At 44.7% G+C, this 25,477-nt stretch overlaps 3 protein-coding genes across 3 annotated transcripts; all 3 read left to right on the top strand.

Annotated features, from left to right (window-relative positions):
- Positions 1-134: 134 nt before the first annotated feature.
- sowahca (sosondowah ankyrin repeat domain family Ca) lies at positions 135-5,572 on the top strand. Its single transcript, XM_037488426.2, has 4 exons — positions 135-1,233; positions 1,673-2,061; positions 2,584-2,973; positions 3,561-5,572. The coding sequence occupies exons 1-4, from the start codon at positions 891-893 to the stop codon at positions 4,014-4,016; spliced, it is 1,578 nt and encodes a 525-aa protein (XP_037344323.2). The 5' UTR covers positions 135-890; the 3' UTR covers positions 4,017-5,572.
- Positions 5,573-7,163: 1,591 nt separating this feature from the next.
- On the top strand, positions 7,164-13,154 carry akap17a (A kinase (PRKA) anchor protein 17A). The gene is made up of 7 exons (XM_037489341.2): positions 7,164-7,366; positions 8,065-8,412; positions 8,647-8,865; positions 9,167-9,379; positions 10,312-10,460; positions 10,775-11,015; positions 11,137-13,154. The coding sequence occupies exons 2-7, from the start codon at positions 8,074-8,076 to the stop codon at positions 12,031-12,033; spliced, it is 2,058 nt and encodes a 685-aa protein (XP_037345238.2). The 5' UTR covers positions 7,164-7,366; positions 8,065-8,073; the 3' UTR covers positions 12,034-13,154.
- A 343-nt stretch (positions 13,155-13,497) lies between these two features.
- On the top strand, positions 13,498-23,666 carry asmt (acetylserotonin O-methyltransferase). The gene is made up of 8 exons (XM_037487712.2): positions 13,498-13,828; positions 14,878-15,052; positions 15,340-15,469; positions 16,303-16,371; positions 18,405-18,523; positions 21,613-21,753; positions 22,587-22,709; positions 23,265-23,666. Exons 1-8 carry the CDS (start codon positions 13,727-13,729, stop codon positions 23,480-23,482), a joined length of 1,077 nt encoding a protein of 358 aa, XP_037343609.1. The 5' UTR covers positions 13,498-13,726; the 3' UTR covers positions 23,483-23,666.
- The last annotated feature ends 1,811 nt before the right edge of the window (positions 23,667-25,477 follow it).

Raw genomic sequence — 25,477 nt, 5'->3', positions numbered from 1 at the left:
GACTACTGATAAATAACATAGGGATGAGATTATATTTATAACTACCTTTAAAACCAAACCTACTGTAAATGTGGCCTACATGTGATTGGAGGGTTAGTTAATAATTTTAGTAAATAAGTCAAATATATGACAACTGAAAATAAACTGTCATCTATAATTATGTCAACGTATTGCAGTAACACAACCACCCCTTTTCCGTATATTGGTACAGCCCAACTTAATTTTCCCAGTCTGTTCCATGGTACATTACGGAGTGTCAGTAAATTGTAAAGCCATTTTAGCAAAAACATCTTGTATTATAATGGTAATGCTTAGTGGCAGAATTTAGTTTTTAACTGGCAATTCTGAAAGGCACTACGAGAATTCTGCCCCTTTTTTAATTGTGCATTTGTTGTCTTAACAAGACCACGCTATCATTCATTCAGGGTTTATAGTAGTAACATTGATCTCAATGTTTGTTGTTATGTACTTTGGTCCATGCGTACATTCAATAGCGTTAAAATACTACTACTAACTACTAACAAACAGGTTGGGATTCCCCCCATCTCTCTGATTTAATTCCAGCCAAGTCAATGTTGAAAACCTACAAAAAAACGCCTGTTTCTCCTTCGCTCGTAAGTGGAAACCTGCATTTACGAGGATCACGGGAACGCAACACGACATTCGCGGTGGCGAGCCTGTTCGGATGGTTGCTTCAATTACCGACGTGCGACCCCTATCTGCGAGAGCTCGCCACTCCCCACGGAGGAGAGTTAAAGAAGAGGAAGATGCTGTCATCCGTCGTCATCGATCTAAATGAATGACAGCGGCGAGAACATGGAGTCATTTTGAAACGCGCTGGTTAAACTTTGTCCCGCTGTCTCTGCGCTGCGGTGGGGTCGTTCGGCGCGATGATGGCGGCTCCATGGACGGAAAAAGCCGTGCAGGAGTTCCTGGTGGAGCGGGGAGGGAGGGTCCAACAGATGGAGCTGATCGATCATTTCCTATCGGTTTCGGGGGAAGAGGACCGCTCGAACGGAGCAGCGGCTCGCGAGGCGCTGAAAGGCATCGTGGACAACGTGGGCTTCGTGAAGGTGGAAAACGGCGTGACATTTGTTTGCTTAATCACAGAAGGCAGCGCGGAGTCGGTGATGTCTGCAGGCACAGACGGCCACGATCACACGGAGTGCAACGGTAATATCCAGGAGACACTGGACAACAACAACGGCGAGCCCAGCACCGGAGACCGAACAGGTGACGCTCACGCACGTTGTGTTGTTGTCGTTTAAAATACGACGTGTATGCATAATGTCCTGTGTTACTTATTTTAACCGGTATGTGCAATAATAATGCAAAAATGATTACGCAATGTTGATATATATTCTATTTAAATATTAACTTGGAGTGCATTGTCCTGCTTTGGCTATCTGATTAGCCACGCCGTTAACAAGTATAATTGATTTTGAGGGACATACTGCAATAACATTTTTTGGACCTTTTTGATTTCCAGCTCTCTCTCTCTCTCTCTCTTTCCAAAAATCCCCCAAACTCCAGAAACACCAAAAGTCTACCCATGTGCAAACATGTGAAAATATCAAATATTGGAGTCAATTCTGAATCGACTCCAATATACAATACAATGTCAGACCTGAAAGGACTTTGATAGGACTTTGTCCATTTGTTTGTTCCACAGGAGCAACCAGCCTGTCGGCTGCCGGCCTGGACAATGACGAAGAGTCGAATGGCAACGGGCGACCTGCGGGCCCTTCCCCTAGCATCAAGACCCACGCAGATGCACCTACACCTGGTGGAGGTGGGCAGGTGAAGCTGCGGGAGAGGAGAAGGCGCGAGTCCGCCCCCCTGATCGGGATTGCGGATCTCGAGCAGGCTCACCCCGCGGGCTCCCACGGCCAGCAGGCGCGAGGGGCACGCAGGGTGTCCAAGGGTTCCCAGCGGGCCGTGCTGACCAGCTGCCTTTCTGAAGACAGCGCTTGGGAAGGGCTGGACTATGTCGGAGACATCAACACGCCCAAGGGAAGCCGCAGGAACTTCATAGAGCTGATGATGAGTAGTTCCCCTCAGGTAGTAACACTGTTTTTCTAGCGTAAGAAGAAAAAAAAGAGCTTCCTTTCTGCTTGATATTCTAACTTCAAACCTTGCACCGTGCTCTACGTTTGGCCACAGCCGAGGCAGTAGTGTCACACCGGGTGGTTTGCATTTGTTTGTGCTGAAAAATGTGTCTGTTTGTTTCATGAAATCAACAAGCCTCCCCGCATGACTCGCATGACGACAAATTGCGCAGCTTGAGATCCCAAACGCCACTTGGGATTTAACCAGGAATGTAATATTCATGAAGTGTGACTCCACTGCAGTAGTTTTCTGCCACGTAACCAAGAGACTCGGTGATGTAATCTCGCCTTAACACTGAGGGAGTTTGACCTACAACCTGCATTTATGTCTTTATACATCAGTTTGACATTTAATGTGTTCAGCAGTTGCGCGTCAGTCTACTGGCCTTCTTTTGCTTTCCACAGATATATATATTAAATATGCTTTTGGTATAGAATGCACCTCATTCATCCTTATCTTATTCCCTTTTCTCAGGTCCGGAGGTCTCTGATCAACCGGGGTTCGCGCGTACGGGACTCGGTGAAGAGCGACGGAGACTCGGCCTCGATCCTCTCCTCGGCCACCGACGAGGACTGCGCGTCAGTGACCCTGGACCCGCTGGAGCACGAGTGGATGCTGTGCGCCTCGGACGGGCTGTGGGAAAGCCTGCAGCCGCTGCTCGCCGTGGAGCCCGGCCTCGTGGCCAAGAGGGACTTCGTCACCGGCTTCACCTGCCTCCACTGGGCGGCCAAGCAGGGCAAAGCCGAGCTGCTCGGCCAGCTGCTGGCCTTCTCCAGGGAGAACGCCGTGCCCGTGAATGTGAACGGTAGATCCGGCGCTGGATACACACCGCTGCACCTGGCCGCCATGCACGGACACACGCAGGTGGGTCGCTTGGATCGTGAAATGTGTTGAAGTCCACTTCAACACATTTTTAGATACAAAGAGTTTTTCTTTTTGTTATCTTTTTTTCCACAAAATGAGTTGAAAGAAATGTGCATTTCAGATGGTTTGGATGCACTTTGTGTCCCCTGTGTGCTTTTGGTTCCAAAGAAGAAGAAACTTTGTCCAATGATAACCAAGCTCGGATCACAGGAACATTTAGTTGAATACTAACAAACAAGAAAACAATGAATCCTTGCTCATGTTATGACATGGAATTATTTTTTTTCTTAATTGGACAGGACGCATTGATCAACAGAGAAAAACACTCTTAATGATCAAGAGCTCACCTTCATCCGTTGTTATTAGCCAGATGAGAAAAAGGCTCCCTAAACATGAAACAAAATGAATATACCAAACACGACTGACATGCACAAAACGCTACCGAAAACATCGGCAAAACAATTAGTGCTGCAGTATTAACACGCTGTGGTTGGGTACTGCCCAAACCAAATAAGGATAAAACTAACACGGACGTAGTGAATCTCCCTCGAGTCCACTGTGTGTATTTGACGGACTGTGATTGACAGGTGGTGCGCGCGTTGCTGTCAGACTGGGACGCCGACCCCGATGCTCGAGACTACAGCGGGAGGCGAGCCGTCCAGTACCTGCCCCCGGCGCTGGCCGCCGACCTGCGGGGTCTGGGCGTGGTCACCTCTCCGGGGGCCCAGTCAGACAACGAAAACACCAACAGAAGCGGCGGCGTAGGCCGGGGGTGGCGATTCCTGCAGGGCAACTTGAACCCACTGCGGCTGCTGAACCTACCGGCCGGGGCGGCGGAGGACGGAGCCGTGAGCGGGAGGACCAAAGGGGGGATGCAGAGGAAGTCTTCCCTGAGCCGACTGAACGCCCGGCTGCACCGAGGACGCCACCGCGCCCAGATCATCCACAGCGCCTCCTTCAGGGACACGGGGGAGATGGGGAGAGGAGAGGAGCTCCCCAGCAGCCCTCTCCGAGCCCGACCCCTCTCCAACCTGTTTGGGTAAAGTTGTACCACCCTGAGACAAGATCCGGTTTCATGACCAGATTACCCAGACACGTCCGGATTGATAGTGTGATGACAAAAGCTCTTTTTTTTAATTATTTTTTTTAGGGTTATCATTATAGGACCACAAATGTATATTTCTTTGAAAATCAAACTTATTTTGGTTCCATTTGCAGTTGAGCCTTATGTTGATCACTGAGGGCAGGTCACAGTTTATGTAGCATTTTATTTACCACAGAATTCACTGATTAAATCCTAAACTACTGCTCTGTGAAGGGGTTTTGAAGGGGTTATTTTTGTTTTTGGGGGGTTTTCCTATAATATTTTTGTATGCTGTCTGCCGGTAGCAATTAATACACTTTTTTTATTTAATGCTGGACACTAAAATACATAGAAATGCAAAAGCAACAAATGGGATATCAGGTTGCCACATTTCATTTAATTTCTCACAGTGGTAAGGGTTTTGAAAATAGCACTTAGGTTTGATGCCACACGGTGATCTAAAGCCGTGTTTTTGTTTGCAGAGTGAAGTAATATATTCATAGAACTAACTTTTATATTTTTAACCTCCTTTTTGATTTGGTGGTGTTGTTTTTTAAAAGGCATTTCTGTAACGTGAATACTACTGACCAGATTTCAGTTTTCAAAGTGTAACCACAGAAGTCTTGTATGTTCAAACAACCATGTGCGGTTGTCCTGTTTGCACTCGTCACTTTGAGAAGAATTTGATAATGGGAGGGAAACGGCTTGAACTAAAACCATTCCAGCTATTATTGAGCCCTTGTCTTGCTGATAAGGAGTAATCAAATTGTTACAGTACATTATACAACTAAGGATGTATGTATAAAAGTACAATGTCATGTTCTCCCTAAATCTTTCTTGGTTGAGAACCAAAATCATGGCTCAAGTTACTTTAGACACTCATTAGTTATTCAGTGGGACTGTTTACAGGGTGGGAGAACTGGTGTGGGGTTTTTTATTGATTATAATTGACTTAAAGTCGTCTGGGCCTGTTCATTGTATACCTTTCTACAATAAATATGCAAACAGTTCATATCAACGTTATCACTTTGGACCAGATTTGATATTTTATAAACTATCAGGTGCCTGTGTGGCTCTAACCTTGCCTGTTGATTAATTATGTGTGTCATCTGCGGATAATTAAGAGTTCAGACCAGAATATGCTGTATGTTTAACTGGTTTAGCTGACACATTGACTTTTTGACTGTTATCTCAAATATGTGATATCGGCTCATTGACAAATCCAAAATTTCACGAATGTTCCCTTTGTATTTTGTGTCCTTTGCACTCAGATCATTGGGCTTAATTTACCGTTTATGGTTGACTTTGTTGGTGTATAAATGTATTGTAAAAACCTACTTTCATGTCACTTTTTCAGATGCATGAATAGGGGAAATGTAAATTATATTCACCATTCATTTTTATGTCTAAAGGTCATTGTCTTCTTTGTGAAGTAATGTGAAATTACATAATGTGAGTACACTGTTGCTGAGCCACTTCATAAATATAAAATAAAGGGTTTTGGATAAAAGTTAAGTCAGTGATTTGTAACAGTTTGCAACAGTTGTTCCGTGCGAATCAAAAGGAAGAATATGTAGGAAGGCAGAATCAGTAACACGGATCAAACATGCTGTCCACAGTAGGTATAATGTAAACAGTCATGAATGCTCGAGTCAGATTCAACTAGAATGGACCACAGCTCCAAATGAAGCTGGCTGTTTTGTTTGCCAGTCCTGCTGACACCAAGTGATTGTCGCTGTCTGGTGGTGCTGAATAATTGATGATCTGATCAGCCCTTGACACACCATTTACAGGGAATCCACGCCTTCCTGTCCACAGGCTGCCTGTGTAATGCTGCACCCAATATATTCATAGCCGGTCCTCATTCTGCACCTGTTGTCTCTGTGGGTGTAAATATATATATATGTGTGTGTGTGTATACTTCTATTGTTACGACAACCGAACGTCCTTCCAAGATTAATGCCCTTTTTCATTATCTGATTTGACCTCTAAATCTAAATGGGTGTATTTTGTCTTCTTTTGAATATATATAAAAATTAGCATTAAAAACAAAATAACCCTTGGAACTATACTTAATGTTTACCATAGCAAATCAGCGACAGATAAGACGGATAAAAGGTAAAGGTAAATATGTCAATGCTGTCACTTTGTAAACATAAATGCTCTGTCAGTCGGTTCTTTGGATGTTTCTGTGAACTCTGTTATTATCTAGTCAAGCGAGATTCACTGCAGCCACTGAAGGGATGAGCTTGTTCCCCAGAGCGGTGGATTCCGGCCTCGGGCGGTCTATCTGTTAGACGGCCGCCGATCGGGAGCAGGGAGGCTATCTGACTGCAGCCGCTGACCTACATACAAAGTGAAGGGGGTAATGCCTGTTATGTAAATTGCTTTGCCATCTTTTCATGGAATCCGTGCCAACTTTTTCACCCTGGGCCTCTGCTGTCGGACCAATCCATGTCCAATCCATCCCCGTCCCCTCATTCTCTTCACAAACAGTTGCCACGGTGATTATGACATAAGCCTAAATTGTGGATAACAGTGCCAAAAGGCCCTCAACACCGGAAACATGTGCTGAATGTTTTTCTGCCATGTAAAATAGCTTACAGTGATAACAATAATGCATTACATTACATTATATGTCAAATAGCTTACGCTTTAATCCAAAACCGCCTTTCAATAAGTGCATTTTTAACCATCCTATTTATTTAAGTATTTTATATTCACCTGTACAACAATGAAGTAGATTTAGTTTATGTAAAATATGTATTATTAAATCTTTTATTTTAAGTAAAAAATGATTTTTATCTTTTAATCTTCAAATATATAATGTTTTAGAAAAAAAGTTTGTTTGCATATTAGGAGAATTATAAGTCAAGGTACGTCTACTTCTTTAATAAAAATAAATAATTTGCCTCAAGGTGCTACACAAATTGTTTAATAATTCTGATAGACACACGGTGTCGTACTATTGGACAAATAGTCAAACATAAATATTTTTCCCCCCATCGAATGCACACAGAGATATGAAGAAGAGAACGTATCGTGACTCTAAAACCAAGCGGCTGCACCACGAGGCCATGCGTGTCGTGCACACTTTCTTCCACGCGGGGTCCCTCTCCGGAGACAACGCAGCTACACTGTTCCGCTTGTGCTGCACGTTGTTCTTTTCTAAGGTCAAAGTTTACTGCACAAGGAAGACCCGCTGTGTGGTAGTTTCTCTATATGGTTTTCCCCTTGTTGTGTTTGGCTCTCAATAAATCTGCACAATATTTTTATTAATTTCCTTGCCAGGAGGCGATCTGTTTCCAGGTAGGAAATAGGATCCGATAACCGATGTTTGTAGCTAAACGAGCAATGTATAAACGCACTTTTACGTTTTGTAAGAAGGAGAGCTGTATGGTTACGCCACTTCAAGCTAATGCTAACTAGCCTGAAACTAACGCCAACTAAGGTTACAACAACTCAACTACACAGTGTCGGTTCTTTTTATTTTTCAGAATGGGTTGGTCGTTGTGTTAGCCATTGGCGTAATAGCTGGCGCATTGTTATCATTAACGTTAGCTAACGTTAGTTTCAGCTATCAGCCCTGTAGTTCACCTTACGCTAAAGTTAGCAGGGATCGTAACGCGAGTACCGTTACACTCCGCTGACGTTAGCTAAACGTTTTTACCAGCTAGCATGCGACCGACGTTTGGTAACGCAACCTAACGTGAATACTGTCTCCACTTGTTTGCAAATAGCTATTGTAACGTGATTAGTAGCTAACTTAGCTAACGTTACCTAACGAATCGTAGCAACATTGACGCCAATGATGCTTAGCGTGTTACTTGACGCTTTGGGTTTTAACGAGACAAGTCGCTGAAGATACGCGTCATGGCTTTTCAGCTGTTTTAGTTTAATCGGACGGTAATAGCATGAAATAACTCAGTTTAACGTAACTTATCTGTTATTTCAACAACAGCTAACAAGTGCTAACTTTTTTCATTGTCTCCTCGACCTTCCCGTAGCTTCCCGTCATGTCCGCTACAATGACCACGATTGTCCACGACACTACGGAAGCAGTGTGCTTCTCCTCAGACTACAACCTGTACCTCAAGCCCATTGCCAAAATGACCATCAGCGTGGCTCTGCCACAGCTGAAGCTGCCGGGCAAGAGCATCTCAAACTGGGAAGTAATGGAGAGGATAAAGGCCATGGTAGCTCCAGAGCAGTTCTCGGCCCTGCGGATCTCCAAGAGCACCATGGACTTCATCCGGTTCGAGGGCGAGGTGGAGAACAAGACGGTGGTCAAGAGCCTGCTGTCTCGCCTGGATGGGAAGACCATCAAACTCAGTGGATTTACTGATGTACTGAAGGTAAGGCTGACATCCAGCTGCATTTATACCAACGAGAGTAAACATTAGAGGCTCTCTGTGCATTGCGTTCTTTTTCAATGGTACCATAGACTGAAAACTGTTAATCAATTTGATTTAAAACGCTCTATACTGCAGTGTTGTTGTATAATAATGCTGCAGTTTGATCGTGTAATTGCTGCATAATAATCTGGCAACTGAATGCATATGGACCTTTCTCGCTTTTTTGTCCCTTAGGTCCGTGCAATAGAGAATAAAGTGGACTTCCCTACACGTCACGACTGGGACTCCTTCTTCCGCGATGCCAAGGATATGAATGAGAGTCTGCCGGGAGAGAGACCGGACACCATCCACCTAGAGGGACTCCCTTGCCGCTGGTTCAGCCAGAAGGACAGCCCGTACCCAGACCGGCCCTCTGAGGACGTCCTCATTTCGGTCTTTGAGACATTCGGCAAGGTGGGCCATGTTTCCATTTTTAACAAGGCATTAAGACAGATTTCACATGACATCTTTGGAAAAAGGTAATGCCTCAATTAGTTATAGTGACATAAGGGGTTGGAAAGGAACTGCTGTGTTGATCTCTATCCACCTAAAACTGGTTGATTCTGTGTGTATTGAGTTTTGTAATAGCTGAAGTTATCAATAACATTAATATAATTCAGAGATGTAATTACAGTAAGACAGTTTTTGGTAGTAGAAATTCCACCATAAACAACATTGTATAACATTTTTAAATATGCCACTTCTTTGATCGTAGGTGCGACATGTGGACATCCCCATGCTGGACCCATACCGGGAGGAGATGCTGGACAAGAACTTCAACACATTCAGTTTCGGGGGTCATCTGAACTTTGAGGCTTATGTCCAGTTCCAGGAGTATGACGGCTTCACCAAGGCAATGGACACCCTGCGCAGCATGAAGCTGATGCTGAAAGGAGACGATGGAAAAGCAGTAGCCTGCAACATCAAGGTACTGCAGGCTCTCGGGGTGTAGAATAGCCTTGTTAGGGGTTATGGCAAGAACATAGGAAGGAAAGATTTTTTTATTTTCTCAATTATTCAACTGTAACACTTACATGTATGTCCTTCCAGAAAATGGGCATCCTAGAGAAATTGATCCTAACTAAGGTCTATAAAGACACTTTTTTTTTTAATAAGGCAAGTAGTCAATGTTGTAAGATACTGTGTTGCTAATCACTCTCGCAAACGCAATAACACATGGGAGATAACTTTGTGTCACAAAAATTCAATTAAAATATATGAAGATATCTTAAAGGGTTATAAGATATCTGCATATATTCTTTGTTGTGTGGAGTTGATTTTGTTATCACATTACAAGTAAAAAACGAAGCATTTCACAATCTCACCAGCTCTTGCTTGAACTTGAAGACCTTTTTATAGCTTATATTTGACAAAGTATTTTGAACACAGTGACCTTCATTACCCGACCCGAGGATAAGTATTGTACTGAGTCAGTCACTTTGTAATGTACCGATATAGGTTCTTACACTAGTTACTGTTGATTTAAATTTGAAGTTGTTGTTGTGTTGACATTTCTTTACCATATGTTCATGAGTGGAAGGAATGACCTGCCATCCTAGAATAATCTAAACCTTTGTTTGGTATTGTTGAGTGCTGGATCCATATTACTCAAATTATTTCCCTCTATTTTGACAACATTGTTGAGTCTGGTTTTGCTGAATAAGCTGAAATTACCAACACAGCGCAAAAGATGGTTCAGATCTATTACAATCTCCAATAATATCTCATGAACGCCCAGACACTGTAATATGTCTTTGAAATAATATTCTAACAAGGTAAATAAGGTGCTGTTGTACTTAATGTTCATGTGGATCATCAACTTAGTTTTTGTGACCCTTGTATTGGTGTGTTTTCCTAAAGGTGTCCTTTGACACCAGCAAACACTTGAGTGAGTTGGCTCTGAAGAGGAGGAACCTGGAGAGGCTCAAGTTACAAGAGCTGGAGAGGCAGAGGGAGGAGCAGAAACGTCAGGAGAAGGAAGATGAGGAGCGACGTAAGGAGGAGGAGAGGTACAAGAGAAATGGAAAGCTCTTATCAAAACATTAACATCATTATTTTAATTTGGAGCAATAAATCCTAATGCATGGTTACCTATTACTGCATCAATCTTTCATGGGAGGAAGGAAGATCAGGCAATATTAAACTGTCAGTGAATTCATTTTCAGTGTAATATTGAGTGAATAACAATAAAAGTAATATTTCTTGTACTGGACCAAGAAAAGTAACAATGCATTGCTGCATAGCACTTTGTAACTGGATGTATAGCAAAAAGGTACCGCCTGTAACCGATGATCATATAATGGGAAATGTACCTTTTGTTCAGAAAACAGAAGGAGCAAGAAGAGGAGGAGAAGGAGAGGAGAAAGGAAGACAGGATACGAAAGCGAGAGCAGAAGCTGCGGGAGAGAGAGGAGCGGAGGACCATGAAGAAGGTGAGGCGACAGCAGCAAGAGGAGCAGAAGAAGCTGCAGATGAAGATCGCCATGGAGGAGAGGAGGCTGCTGCTGGCTCAGCGAAACCTGGAGTCCATTCGTCTCATCGCTGAGCTCCTGGCCAGGGCCAAGGTACACAAAGATACACCTAGCATTTTCACTCAGACCTCTTTCATATTTGTTTGTTAAATGTGAACACTGGTCTTAACTGTCATTTCTATCTCTATCTCCATTGTGTCCTCCTCCTCTCCAGGACCAGAAGCAGCAGCAGCAGGAGAAACAGAAAGCTGAGCGGGAGGAGCTGGAGAGGCAGGAGCAGGCGCGTCAGAAGGAGGAGCTGTCTCGTCTCCAGCAGCTGGAGGCCCGCAGACGCAAGCAGGAGGAGGAGCTCCGCCGGGTGGAGGTGGAGAAGGAGCGAGCACTAGAGCTCCAGCGGCGCGAGAAGGAGCTCAGGGAGAAACTGCTTTGCAACCTCGTGAAGAAAAGCAGCGGTAACGCCACGACACCCCCAGGCGCACCGGAGCAGGCCACGAGTGAGGAGGCCCCCGACCCTCGGGGCAATGATGTAATGTTCGGAGTCCTGGGTCGGATGTATGGAGTGAAGGCAATGGAGAGCGGGGAGAAGCAGATGTCCAAAGCCGGCCCGCATTCACAAGCTCTCGGGAAAAAACGAACAACGGAGGAGAGGAGAGTTGGGGAAGACAAGAAGAAGGACCGGGAGAGAAAGAAGAAGAAGGAGGAGGAGGAGGTGAGGGGACGGCACAGTAGGGAGCATGCGAGTGACCGCAACCACTCCCCACGGAAGAGGAGCTCACACAGCCGAGGGAGGAGAAGGCGCTCTCCGAGCTGTGACAGGAGGCGAAGGAGCTCGAGCCAACGGAGGAGGAGCTCCAGCCGCCACAGGAGGAGCCTCAGTCACCGCGGCAGCAGGAGGTGCAGCCACAGCAATTACAGCCGGAGCACAAGCTCGAGCCGGGACAGGAGCCGAAGCAGCAGCGGGAGGAGCTACAGCGGAGAGAGGAGCAACATGCGGAGTCGGCACAGACACATCCGAGGCAGCTCCAGGAGCAGGGACGGGGGGAGTCACAGCCACTACCGGTACAAGAGACGCAGCAGCAGCAGGGACAGGAGCCACTTCAGACGATGCTGAGCATCACCTGATTGATTTCCCCGTGGAGAGGAGGGTCTGTTTTAAGTTCGTAATGTCACAGAGCACTGAAAGGCTTCCTGCAGAACAGGGAGACAAGAAATCTTGTATTTGAATGAAAGTAGAATCATCATCACAAAATCAGAAGTGAAAGATATGAGCGTTCCCTGTGTGTGTTTAAGGCTTGTAAGGCATTGCAGATGATTTGAGGGAGTTGCTTTTACATTTGTTTTTCCCACATGCTATTTCAATGAAGTTGCTGACTTAATTTGTAACTTAAAAAAAATAATTCTTCTTATATTTCACCTAACAGTGTGAAAGACATGCATCAACATTTGCACTGAAGTACAATATAACTAAAGTGAATACACTTATTAGGGTATTTAAATTTGATTCATTCAGATTTGACTTGTGATAATTGTTTTAATTAAAGGTTCTATCTTTTTTGCGCTGGCAACTTTTCTTTGTGCATCAAAAACAGTTATTAGTAATAAGTGGTAAGTTCAGATGTTTTTTGTTGATCTCAAGCCTCATCTGCCTGACTGCAGACCCCCATGGCTGCCCTGGTCGTGGAGTCGTTCCATCACAAGTGTGAAATGTTCTCCATTATGAGAAACATGCATCGACGTTCAGGTTCTCCTGCGTTCGCTGCCTGAAATGTTTGCTGCTTTGTTATCGGTTGTGTTGTGATAAGCAGACTCTTCATCCAGCTCAGCCACGCTGCACCTTTGATCACCAAGCTTCACAATTTGTGTAGAAGTTTGTTCAATAAGGAAAGGGGATTTGTTGGACTCTGTTGTCCTCTTTCTTCTGTTATGTGCAAGTTTTGAATTAAAGAATTGAGACTTGTCCCAGCCATTCAAGACCTTTTCCAAGTCTGGGTCAAAATGTATTTTTTTCAAAAAGCTTCTGGGACTAAAGTCAAACTGCACCAGAGAGCTGGAGGGATTCCTGCTTCATGCTGGATTTATTTCTATGTGCTTCTAATAGATGCTCTCTTTGTTGTATTTCAGGTTTGGGGAAGTCCAATGGTTTTGTTACTAAAAGCTCAGGATGTCTAAAAGCATGTTTTGCAAACATTCAAATAAAAATTCATGCTGAAAAACCATGACGTCCGACCACCACCAAGTTATACCTTTTTGATCCGCAGTCATTTTACAAACGTCTCCCGTACAATCTGAAAACCTTGTGTGAAAGACCTAGGTGTGTGTGTGTGTGTGTGTGTGTGTGTGTGTGTGCCCCCCCATTGGGTCCCATGCTACTATTAGTCCCTCAGCAGGAGTGCAATCAGGCCATATGGACACGAGAAGGGGAGCCCATCTTCACCAACACAATTCCCCCCCCCCCCCCCCTCGCAGCTTCAGGGATTTCAGAAGCACGTTTCGGGGTCATGAAAACGCACCTGATACGAGTCCTCATCGGCCCATCAGAGTGTGTACGAGTGATTATGAACAAGGCAGCAGTGTGTTTCTTTGTCCCATGCAGACTGAGCCCCTGCTCTAATCTGGGTTATCGGACCGTAATCAGCTTAGCCCACTGCATCTCTCCAGGCTGCTGCTGGGTGGGCACTTTGTGTTCGCTTTATTCTGTCCATGCCCACGCCGCCGCTCTCACGCGCATGTAGACAGGCCTCTGGGGGGGGCACAGCGAGCTAACCCGGGGAAGTTCACTTTGGAGGAGCCCAACGGTCCTTTCCATGGCTGAGAGTGGAGAGACGGGACCGTCGGGGGGAGCACCCGCCGCGGACCTTTACCCCAAAAAGATACTGGAATACATGGAAGGCTTCCTCGTCTCCAAGGTAACACACACACACACACACACTCACCTTCAGGGGTCTGTTACGAACCTGTACTAGGTTCAAAGTCTTTTGATATAGCGTCACGGATTGAATGTTCAAACTGGAGGCACGAAGGAGGAAAGGTTGCTGCCGTTGATGTAGATAGTTATGTGTACGTTGTTGCTCCCACAGTGGTACACAAAGAACAAAGAAAGACATTGCCACATCTTGCTTATGTCGTTGTCAAGTTACCAAATCATGTCAAGTATTTACAGATCAAGTTATGGTGTATAATTTATAATCATATGTACATCACAAAATTACAAAAAGAATGATGATCCGTCGATCATCTCATCGTCGAGTCAAATTCTGTCTGACATGTTTTGGTAAATGTTCCTGATTCCTGATCTCAAATACATATTTCAAATAATTAATACAAAATTCCAGGGAGAAGAGGGGCAAAAAGCCTGCAACTTAATGCTTTAAAGTAACTAATTCTTACTTTTTTTTTAAGGCAAAAGTACCAAACTCAGCCGGGGGTTTAGAGTGTTGTCATTATAATCCTTTAGCTCATGCTGTGTCGCTTCATTGAGAAATTACAGAGCAACTACAAAATGATCTTTTGGTGCAATCAATTGTCATCAGGGTGTTTTTCTGAACCACTTTGTGCCATGTGAGCAACCTCACGTCAATTTACTACACTTTGCACTTGCAAACTGGAGAAGCAAATGGATAAGAACGTATAAAGGGCAAGTGAATGACTGAAATAATAATTATATATAATTGGCTCATTACTATTTGGTCTTTTTGAACACCATAACGACCCCCTCAGCTGAGCTTAATGAAGCACCACAACAAATGACCTTCAATGGTCAGATTGATACTCCAGGTCTCACCACTTAAATTATTACATGTATATATATATACATATACATATGTATATGTATATATATATAAATATATACATATGTGTGTATATATATCATGTGACTGTACTTTGGAAGGGATCGCTGCAGAGTGTCCTACTTTGGTACATGAATGGATGTGTCCTCTGTCTCCCTGGGGCCCAGACGGTGTTCTCGGCCTGCGAGCTGGGTGTGTTCGACGTGCTGCTGGCTGCGGAGCTCCCCCGCTCTGCAGAGGAGGTCAGTCAGGCGGTCGGAGCGAGTCTGGACGGCACTCAGAGACTGCTGGCCGCCTGCACCGGCCTGCAGCTCCTCAACACACACCAGGAAAACGGACAAGGTCAGCACACACACACATGCACAAAGTATGTAGAAAGTCACTGTTTTGGTACTTATAATAATAATGATAGCAATTATTTCTTGAGAATTGTATTGCATCATAATTAAGTACACACAAATGTGTGAAACTAGATGAAATTACATCTATTTGAGAAAAACAATTTTTTTATTAGTTTCTTAAAATCATTTTCAAATGTTTCACATTCAAGTTCAAACTTGCTCAACCTCTGCAGCGATTCATTCCCATTCCCCTCGTCCCCTTTCCTTTCGTCCCGCCCCTCGATCCAGTGCTGTACAGTAACAGCGAGCAGGCCAGCGTCTACCTGACCCGCTCCAGCCCCGTGTCCCTCTACCAGTCCATCCAGTACAGCTCCAGGACCATCTACCACTGCTGGCACTACCTGACCGACGCTGTCAGGTCAGTACGCTGAGCACGCCTTCAAGCAGAGGAGAGGAGGAGGGGGGGGGGGGGGGGGTTGGTAAATAGTTTAATAAGAAAATCCATTTGAGTACAAAGCTGTGTGCAAACTCAATAATTATAATTGAAAGGTTTTTTTGTCATTTGATTTATTGACTAACGCATGATTATTAATTATTCTACGCTACAAGAGATGCTTGGCAGTTAACGGATTTGTTTCACTGTTAACTGATTACATTGATGTGATTTGTTACAATTCCCCTGGATGTCGTGGCTTGATTTTATTAGCTTGTCCTCTTCTTGACCTTGTGTTGTGATAGCTAAGTACTATCGTTTTAAGAATTTAAGATGATTTTTCTAGAAGAACATCTGTTAATGGCCAAAGTGTAACTAACTTTGCACGACGACACAAAATGTCAGACCAAAAAGAACAAGCACCAATCAGCCTAACGGGGGCCAGCCGCTTCATCAAATACCAAATACAGTTATTGTCTCATTGGTATGTGGGAGGGGGGCAGCTTGACTGGATTCACCGTGTCTGACTAGTAAAGTTTGTCCGTGAGAAACCCTGAAAACAGGCAGAGGTAGAGAATGAAGGCACCTTCATCTGAATGAATGATTCTGTGTGGGTTTGCGTGAAGTAGACAGAATGTGGCGGGGAGGGAATTCATGTCAACACATTTCATCCCATGTGCGTCAACCTCGAATATAGATTTCGAGCAGTGATACCTAGATCTTCCCGTAGCAGGTAGGCGTGTGAAGAAAAAAAAAAAACAGGCAACTCGCATGATCCCGTCGCGAATGAATGGTTCTGTCTTTGCCCCCCGTCCCAGAGAGGGAAGGAACCAGTATGAAAAGGCTTTTGGAGTCAGCTCCAACGACCTGTTCCAGGCTCTCTACAGGTAAGAAGCCGCCACTGTCTCTCCATCTTGAGCCCGCCTTTCGCCCTCCTCGACCCCGAACAAAAGAGACTCTCTGGATTTATCAAAAGGCCCGAGATGGGTGAGGGAGGCAGAGAGAGAGACAGAGAATATCTGCCATTGTCCTAAAGGTTTTCCGTGTTTATGTTATGTAATGCCCACAGTTTTAACGCCTCACCGATCTGCCGCTCAGCAGTTTTCCAGCGGGTCACATGCTCAGAGTTCACTTCTTTGTTGGCCAAGAGGTTTTTCTTTTTTTAATCGTCCCGCCTGAGGCCGCGTACTTCCGAGCACTGCCGGTCCCAGATCAACAAAGGCCGTCAACACATCCTCGTCCTCATCGCGGGGGGATCGGCGCGACCCGTTTGCTTTGGTGGAAGCACAGATGGAATATTAGACGGGTGTAAAACTGGACTACAGCAGAACTTGAGAAGAAAAGATGTGAGATTGCTTTTCCAATGAATGCAGTCTTCTTTATTTAGATTTTTACACATCACTCAATGGATTTTTTTGTATGTGGCATTACTTGAACTCCCCCTGTATTTTGCCCTTTTGGATTTTTAGCTCACAAAAAAACAGCCTCATTAAAAAAAAAATATTCAAATTATACAATACAACCTTGAACGGATGAATTTGCAATTCGGTTTTAATTGATTTGAAAAGGAGAAAAATGTCCCGAATGCACCCGATTGATTTGATGGGGAGTAGCAGTGGTTTGTCCCCTGTGAGTCCTGTGGGTAAATTAGCAAGGGAGAAACCACCGTTGAAGTCGTTCACTTCCTGCAGAAGCTGGCTGGATGACTCACGCTGCTGTTCACTCATTCCCATTTGACCCGCCGTGGACTGCCCCTGAATAATTCACCACCACACAGTCCACAGCGTCCATCCCCGTATCCGAGGAAGCAGAAAGAAAAAGTTTGAGCCCAGAGTAGGTGGATTTGAAAAGAGATTCTAAAAATATACAAGGCAATGGATGAGGAGAAGTTTCATGGATGCAAATGTATTATTTCACCCAAATTGGTTGGATGTCGATCCAGTCGTGTGATGACATGTTAAAATGATTAAAGAAACAAACAAATGTGTGTTTTGTAATGATCTACACATCAAAACATTTACACAGCAAAGTCAACCCCGGGTTGTACTTTATATCAAATCCATAATTCTGATCTTTCTGTTGTTGTTGTTGTTGTTGATGATGATGACGGGGAGGCTGAAGCATTAAGATGAGCCATGACTCAGTCGGCACCGGTTTGACCGAGACCTGCAGGGACGTTGAGGAGTACGCAACATTTCTAATGCAGAGAGCGGACACATCGCAGACTACAACAATGTGCATGAGGACGGAGATAACCAGGCGCTGACTATTTTTCTCCAAAGGATCAGAAAGACGGCGTGAGGTCGCGTGATCGTAAATGTACTCGATCAGAGGCCGAGAGCGCTGCAGATGTCACCGTTGGCGGGCGTTTGGATAACCTGCGTCCAAATTGTTCTCAAGTGAACGCCGACAGTCTGCCCCTTGGCCTCGCAGTCCGCTCATGGCGTCCCGACGTTATCAGAGTCCCAGGCTGCCACGATGAGCCCCTTCCCAAGTTCCTGCCGCAGGTCAGCGCGTCATCGACGGTAGCGGCGTGTATCAGGTCGCCGATAACTTTGCTGCGGGCGAACGTATGGGGTGAAGACAGCTCAGTCGTTGCGGGGCAGAGGGCGGTCGGGCCGTGTTTTGGTGCATGCAGGCCAGGCCGCAGCGCTGGGCCATGCGGTGGACATCCCCCCCCTTCTATCCTGCTGCACATTCACAATCACACGCGCACATTGTGTCGCCATAGGGTGTAGATGAGGAGAGGCACTTTGTGTGTGTGTGTGTTTGTGTGTTTGTTGTGGATATACAACCTTAGGCGACAGCTTACAGAAAGTGATGGAGGAAGTTTGGCCTCGAGACACAGATAATTAAATAGAGTAGAGGCTGTCCTGACATGACTGACTGTGTTTTTTCCTGTGTGTGTGTGTGTGTGGAGGTCTGATGAGGAGATGCTGAAGTTTATGCAGTTGATGAACTCTATCTGGAACATCTGCGGTAAGGACGTGGTCACGGCCTTCGACCTTTCGCCTTTCAACATCATCTGCGACCTCGGAGGTATGTTTCTGTCAGCAGAATGCAAGGCCCACAAGGTTGTAGGTTCACTGTCGTTAAACTTTAAAATAGGTGCCGTCATGTTTATATTATAGATTCCATCCATTATTTAACAAAAGACTCCTGTTTGAACTGAGCAGCAAGATGTTGTCTCATGGTCTGAGTTCTATCAGTGCAGAAAGGCACTTGCTTCCTGCACTAACATCTTTTATGTGTTCTGTTTCGTTGAATAAAATTTATTTATAAAGTGCCTTTGAACATAAGATTTATTGGAAATACAAGGAGAGCAGAGGGATGAAAAGGAGAGAAAGAAGTAAGACTTAACAAACAGAACATCAGCTCCACGATGTGAGTTCAGCGAAACACAGAAGGGTCAAAAATAAAATAAAAAAACAAGATGAATCTTCTGATCTGTCACAGGACATTTTTCCTCCTGAAAACAACATGATGTAAAGGAAAAGCTTTTATAATTGCAGATATTGTAGTTTGAACTCTGTCGCCGCTCTTGCACTAATGGATGAGGGGTAATAAAGGAGCATTAATTCGATCTTAATAATGAGGGTTTCCAAGACAAAATGTTGAGTCTGTGGCTGTGCCCACTAGACCGAAGCCCACTCGGTGATTAGCACATTTGAACGATCCAGCACATTAGCCCATGAAAGCCCAGAACCCCCTAAGTGTTCAGTCAGATTAAAGGGCTGACATGCAAGTATTGTGCAGAAACCCAGACGGAATGTCTTTTAGTTTAACAACAAGGCCTCTTTATTTATCAAGAAAAAGAAAGCCAAGTTGTTTAACCAATCGTCACATGCACGAATCTCTTTTTCTCTTTTAATTACTACAAAACGTTGATTTTTGGACTCCGTAAGGCGAAGGAATGGCGAACGACTCCATACCAACAGTATTTATGCCTGTGTGTGTGTGTGTGTGTGTGTGTGTGTGTGTGTGTGTGTGTGTGTGTGTGTGTGTGTGTGTGTGTGTGTGTGTGCGTGTGAGTGTGACACCTCATCTGACCACACAAGGGCGCTGTGGAGCCACTGAAAGCAGACGATTACACACACAGGCATGCAGACAGGGACACATACACACACACACGCACACACACACACACGCAGGGCTGTCCTTCTGTCCTTTCCCAGCATGAGGCTGGCGTGTTCATGTTTATGCATTGAGAGAGGAGCGTGTGCATGTGGACAGCGGGGGGGGGGTGAAGGGAGGGACTGTGGACTTTGTCTCTCACGCAGCATCTGCCGTGTCTGCACACCTGCTGCTCTGTGCTCCGTCTGTCCCTCTGTCCCTCTGTTTGTCCCTCTGTCCTCATGTCTGCCGGCTTCGATCCAAATCAGAGCGCACAGCCAACGACTTTATCGCTCATCGCCATCAAGGTGGTTTGGCTGTACTTCTGTAGCTCTAGTTTAATGTGACATTTATTTCAGCTGTATGTTGTCCCTAAAAATGAATAATCAACCTAAATGTTACTGCATCTCTAAAGAAACGATATATTCACAGCTTTACAGCACAGTGGCTTTTATTTCTGACTGTACATTCCAGTTGGTGATAATGTAGAAAACCAGTAGAAGAGATTCATCCGTCTCATCTCATCCGCACTATGAAATGTACTGGTAGTTATGCAATGCACTCTATCCATTCTATTTTATGAAATGGTCCCACACATGCACAGATAAATCCATGTTAAATTAGTAGAGAAAACTAAATGGTAGAGAAAGAAAAACCCCACAATAACATTCCACGTATATCAAATATCACAAGCGGCCATCAAAGGGTTCCATTAACATTCTGAGGCAGCCAGGTGAGCTTCGGGGGCTTCTAGACTGTGTTGTGTTTGGTTTTTACTCCTCCCCGGTGCTTTTAGATTTTTCTCCTCTGCTAATTTCTGTTTGATGTGAGAGAGTCTCTCTCTCTCTCTGTTTCTCTCTCTCTCTCTCTCTCTCTCTCTGTGTCTTGGTCTGTGTAATAAAAAGACAAAATGTTTTTAAAAATACTGATTGCTAAGGTGGCAGCACGTCATGTTGGGATGAAGGAGCAACGGGGTGACAGTTTGCCACCTGCACACACACACACACACACACACACACACACACACCTACACACACACACACACTTGGCATCATTGGTTTGGAGGTCCTTTGATCCTTTATTCCACCACTGAGTTTCCATCCCTCTATCCGATTCATACAATCTTTATATTCATCTCTTCTTGTATACCATGAAATGTCTGTCCCTGAATTCCTCTGCACTCAAACCAATGAGTTATTGGAGCTAAAATATCAGTGTTACTGACAGAAATCAGCGGATCCCCAAACTCAGAAGGTTGAATTCCCTGGCGACTATGAACATTTCCATGATGCGGCTGGCGTGGACAACTGGAATCACACCCCGATGGTTGCATGCCACCTTGAACCAAACTAGATACGGCTTTCCTTCCAAAATGTCTTAATTTCATATTTGACATTTCTGTGAATCTGTCATGATTTACACACGTTACAACCGGATCGTTACAACACCCCTAATAACAGTTCATCCTTCAGTGGTGGTTTGTGCTAAAACTCCTGATATTCCCTAAAGGCACCACGTTCATGATAATGGTCCGGACAAAAGAATTTAGGTCCAGGTGGAGGGATGGCAACAGGGAGTAATAGGATGCATTCAAATGTAAAGTTTCATAAACAAAATAATGAGTCAAGGTTAAACCAGAACAGCAGACAACAAACACTGTCTGTCTGTGTTTGCCTTCCCCCGGATTAGACGCTCCGTAAGATCCACAGACAGCGAGCTCCTGGCTCTCTATCGCTCCATCAACAGATCAACAGTTCAGTCTGTCCATTGGCCTGAAGCCGCCACACACCTCCGAATGCAAAACATGCTAATACATGTTAGGGACATACCTGAAAGCGTCTGTTCCACGCGAGTGACTGTGTGTGCTGCGTGTTTGTGTGTGTGTGAGAAAGTGATGCACTGCCTTGTTAATGAAGGTTATGTGTATTCATCCAACTAAAGGTAACTCTCTCTCTCTCTCTCTCTCTCTCTCTCTCTCTCTCTCTCTGGCTCTCTCTCTCTCTCTGGCTCGCCAGGCTGCAGTGGAGCTTTAGCCAAGCACTGCACGTCAGCCTACCCAGAATGCACCGTGACGATCTTTGACCTCCCCAAGGTGGTGCAGACGTCGAGGGAACACTTTGTCGCCGGGGCCGACGGGAGGATAAACTTCCACGAGGGTAACGCGCTGCAACCGGTTGCAACATACCGATAGTTCAACTGGGATGCTTTACACACACACACACACGTGCGAAGGCAAGGGTCTACTGGCCTAATTGTGGGAGGAGTTGCAGATTTCTTATTTGTATGTTAGTAAGTTAAACCACTTGCGCAATAGCAATTGCAATGCAATAATTCCGCTATGGAGGAGGAAAACATCCTTTCAATTTTTCTTTCAATCATAGTGTCACGACAGTGAAGTTAAGTCCTCTGCGAATACTTTCAGAATTGAATTTACAGCATTCAGTAAATAATAAAGTTCCGAAAATAATTGGAGATAAAGACGCTGTGGTTTGTGTCCCCTGTGTGCGTCCATGATGCCGCTCAACTCTATTGGACTGAAAATACTGTGTCAGGTTGTGTTGGCTCACAAAGCAGCTGATTTTAGATACAAAGTTCAGAAAGGCCTCTCCATCTTGAAAATCGAACACACTGAAATGTTCTCATTTTCTGACTGTTTTTTCGAAGCGTAGACTTTTAATATTGCGCTAACACAATTATGGCATTTTCAGTGACATGTAAAAATCAAATAGTTATGACAGGAAACGTTTTAAGTTAAGGCAATATACTTTCCATGTGATTACAACAGACATCACCCATTTGTGTTCATTATATTTACATATGTAACCACTAATTGAATCATTGTCTTCTTATGGGAAGGCTCGTCAACAGATTTGATAGTTATGTGAATTGACTCACAGGGCCCTGGGGGATTGAGTTGCGTTTAACTTGAGCTTACGAATGTGCGTGCGTGTTTGTGTGTGTGTGTGTGTGTCTGTGTGTCTGTGTGTAGGAGACTTCTTCAAAGACCCCCTGCCAGAGGCCGACCTCTACATCCTCGCCAGAATCCTCCACGACTGGACAGACGAGCGCTGCACGGAGCTTCTGAGTAGAGTCAACAGAGCCTGCAAACCCGGTCCGTCCGTCCGTGTGTGCGTGCGTGTTTGTGTGTGTGTGCATGAGCGCGTGAGTGTGTTTGTCTTCAAGAGCGAGAGGGATGAGCACTTTTTTTCTTCTTCCTCCCTCTTGAAATGAGATGGCAGATTGTATCCCACAATGCAGCTGATCCCAGAGAAATCTGTCCTTGTGACTTTGATCATAGACGGACGCAGATACACACACACACACACACACACACACACACAAAAGAAGCAGGCATTGTCAGGAGGCACAAATCTCTGTCATGTTTTTTCTTAGTTATGTGCTTGTGTGCATACATGACCAGAGAAGAAAAACAAATAAACAACCGGTCGCATGAGGCACTTTTTTCACCTGTCGCACAATCGTGTGTCCTTGATAAAAATCAAGTGATGTCACTGTTCCAATGATGATTGCACTTCAACGCAACTGTGCTCAAAAAGTCAAGAGGTCACCAGCGTCAACGCTGCGCCGAAGCTTCGTCAGAGCCCCCACCCTCCGCAATCCGTCCGTTGAGCGAAAAGAGCAATGAAACATTTGATCCGCCCCGCAGGAGGCGGCGTGTTGCTGGTGGAGGCGTTGCTCCACGAGGACGGCTCCGGCCCTGTGACGGCGCAGCTCTACTCCCTGAACATGCTGGTGCAGACGGAGGGCCGGGAGAGGACGGCTGCTCAGTACGCCGCCCTGCTGGCCGCCGCCGGCTTCACCGGCGTCCGGCACCGCCTCACCGGGAAGATCTACGACGCCGTGCTGGGCCGCAAAGAGGGATGAGGCCGAGAGCTCACACCACCCCGGGAAAATGTTTTCCTCCTTTTACAAAAAAAAAATGACAACAACATATTGTGTATCATCTCTGAACCACTCAGACCAAGGTCACTTGTCCGCCCAATCCAGGATACGGATTGTATCCTATACAAATTGTGCCTCCTTTTAAATACATTTATTATGTAAATAAAAAAAATACCTCATCTGAAAGTTGTGCTGTGGTATATCTGCAATGACCTTGACTGAGAAATAAAAAATAAGATGTATAATAATGCTTTATAACAAAATAGTTAATTTCCAGCTAAAGAAAAGTATTTCGGCTAAAGCTGCAAATAACAGTATTTACGGACATTCTCATTCTCATTAACACTAAGATAGAATAATTTAATTATTACAACCCCAATAGGCCTAGTAGGAGTCGGTGCAGTCCACAACATTATGTAAATATGAATAAGATTCTTGAATTTGAACTTGAATTTGATTGAGCTGATGCCCAGCTGACTTTGGGGAAATGCCTGCTGGAACCAGGCCGACACATAGAGAATATCCAACCGTTAGAGTCATAATTTAACCCAGGACGCCTCATTTAACACGAACATCGGCAGGCAACACCATGCAGAAAGGGCTGCTTCGGCTTTTTCTTCCTCTCTAACCGAACAACCCGGAAGGAGCCCACAGCGACTGATCTCTGTCGCTTCTTTACATATTCTTTACATATCTGTCTTCATCAGTCAATCCTAAAATCGTGTGTCTGAGCCTCTCGCCTTTTGCCCGTCTTAACAGCCCAGTAAAGCTGTCTCTGCGAATCCGTAAATCTTCCTCCCAACGACCGGGCCCGTCTTTTATTTCACCCGGTCTCCTCGTCTGCAGATATCAGCCTTTTATTAACCCCCCGCTTGTGCTCCACCTCTGATGTGGGAGGGTATCAGCACAACACTGTTTGTCAGGGAGAGACTTCATTACTGGAAATAATGCGTATTAATTTGCATGAACACAAAGTGTAATTTATTGGGCGCATTAAAAAAAAAAAAGGCATTCAAAAAGATAATGGCGAAAAATATCAGTTGTCTTGCTCCTCATTTGAAATCCTAATCAGAGAGTAATGTCTGCTCTACATTCAGAGGACTCCATCACCGACGCCCATTTCTCCATCTCTTTTCTGCAGGCCGGCTCACTCTCACTCTTTGTCCCCGCCTGTCCTTTTTCTCCCGGTAATTGTGAATTAAACAGACTTTTCAAAGGGCAACAAATTAGAATTGATGTCAAAATCCATGGGGCAGAATTTACATCGTCGTAGTGCTGCCGCTTTCTGCAGAGAAATGTGTCTTTCCTTGAGAATAACACACTATTTCAGCAAAGGTAGGTCACGTTAGAATTAATCCAAATCTGCAATCGTATACTTATAACCTGATTTAACTTTCCTCTGATTCCTAATCTTCTACTCACACTAATAGGAGATTAAATAAGAAAGTTCTTCTTTTCATGTCTTTGATGAAAAAGTTTAAAAAGTGAACTTCCTCTGGATGAGAATGTCCGACTGCTTTGGTTTTTGAAGTAAAAAGAATCGCTTTGAATCTGCTCTTCTGATTATTCATCTGAGAAAATCGGGTGGGGATATTGGATAGAAAATAATTCATGTGGAAATCTATGTGAAAGAGTGAAGGGCGTCATATATAACCACTCAGTGGGGACGTGAAACAAGACTTGGTTGCATTTAATCAAACTTCACTCTGCCTTTTCTTAACCGCTGTGGAAAATGCAAAGGAATTTGTGTGAGAGTATCTCTTCCAGTGCTCGCTTTTCTTCAATGATTTACACTCTGGTCGATGTTTTCCACCTCAGCAGAGAGGGTTGCATACATTTCTCCTCTCTGCTTCTCAGTTCCACTCACCGCTTCATCTCGGGAGGCTATTACGGTGGCGGCCTCAGGTTCAACCTCAGTGGGTTTTATGGTTCCAGGAAGTTAGAGCTATATATATATATATATATATATATATATAT

This window comes from Pungitius pungitius, chromosome 10 (genome assembly GCF_949316345.1).
Source record: "Pungitius pungitius chromosome 10, fPunPun2.1, whole genome shotgun sequence".
NCBI classification, from domain to species: domain Eukaryota; kingdom Metazoa; phylum Chordata; class Actinopteri; order Perciformes; family Gasterosteidae; genus Pungitius; species Pungitius pungitius.
The sequence above is the reverse complement of the archived record's forward strand: the minus strand, read 5'-3'. Positions and strand labels throughout refer to the sequence as shown.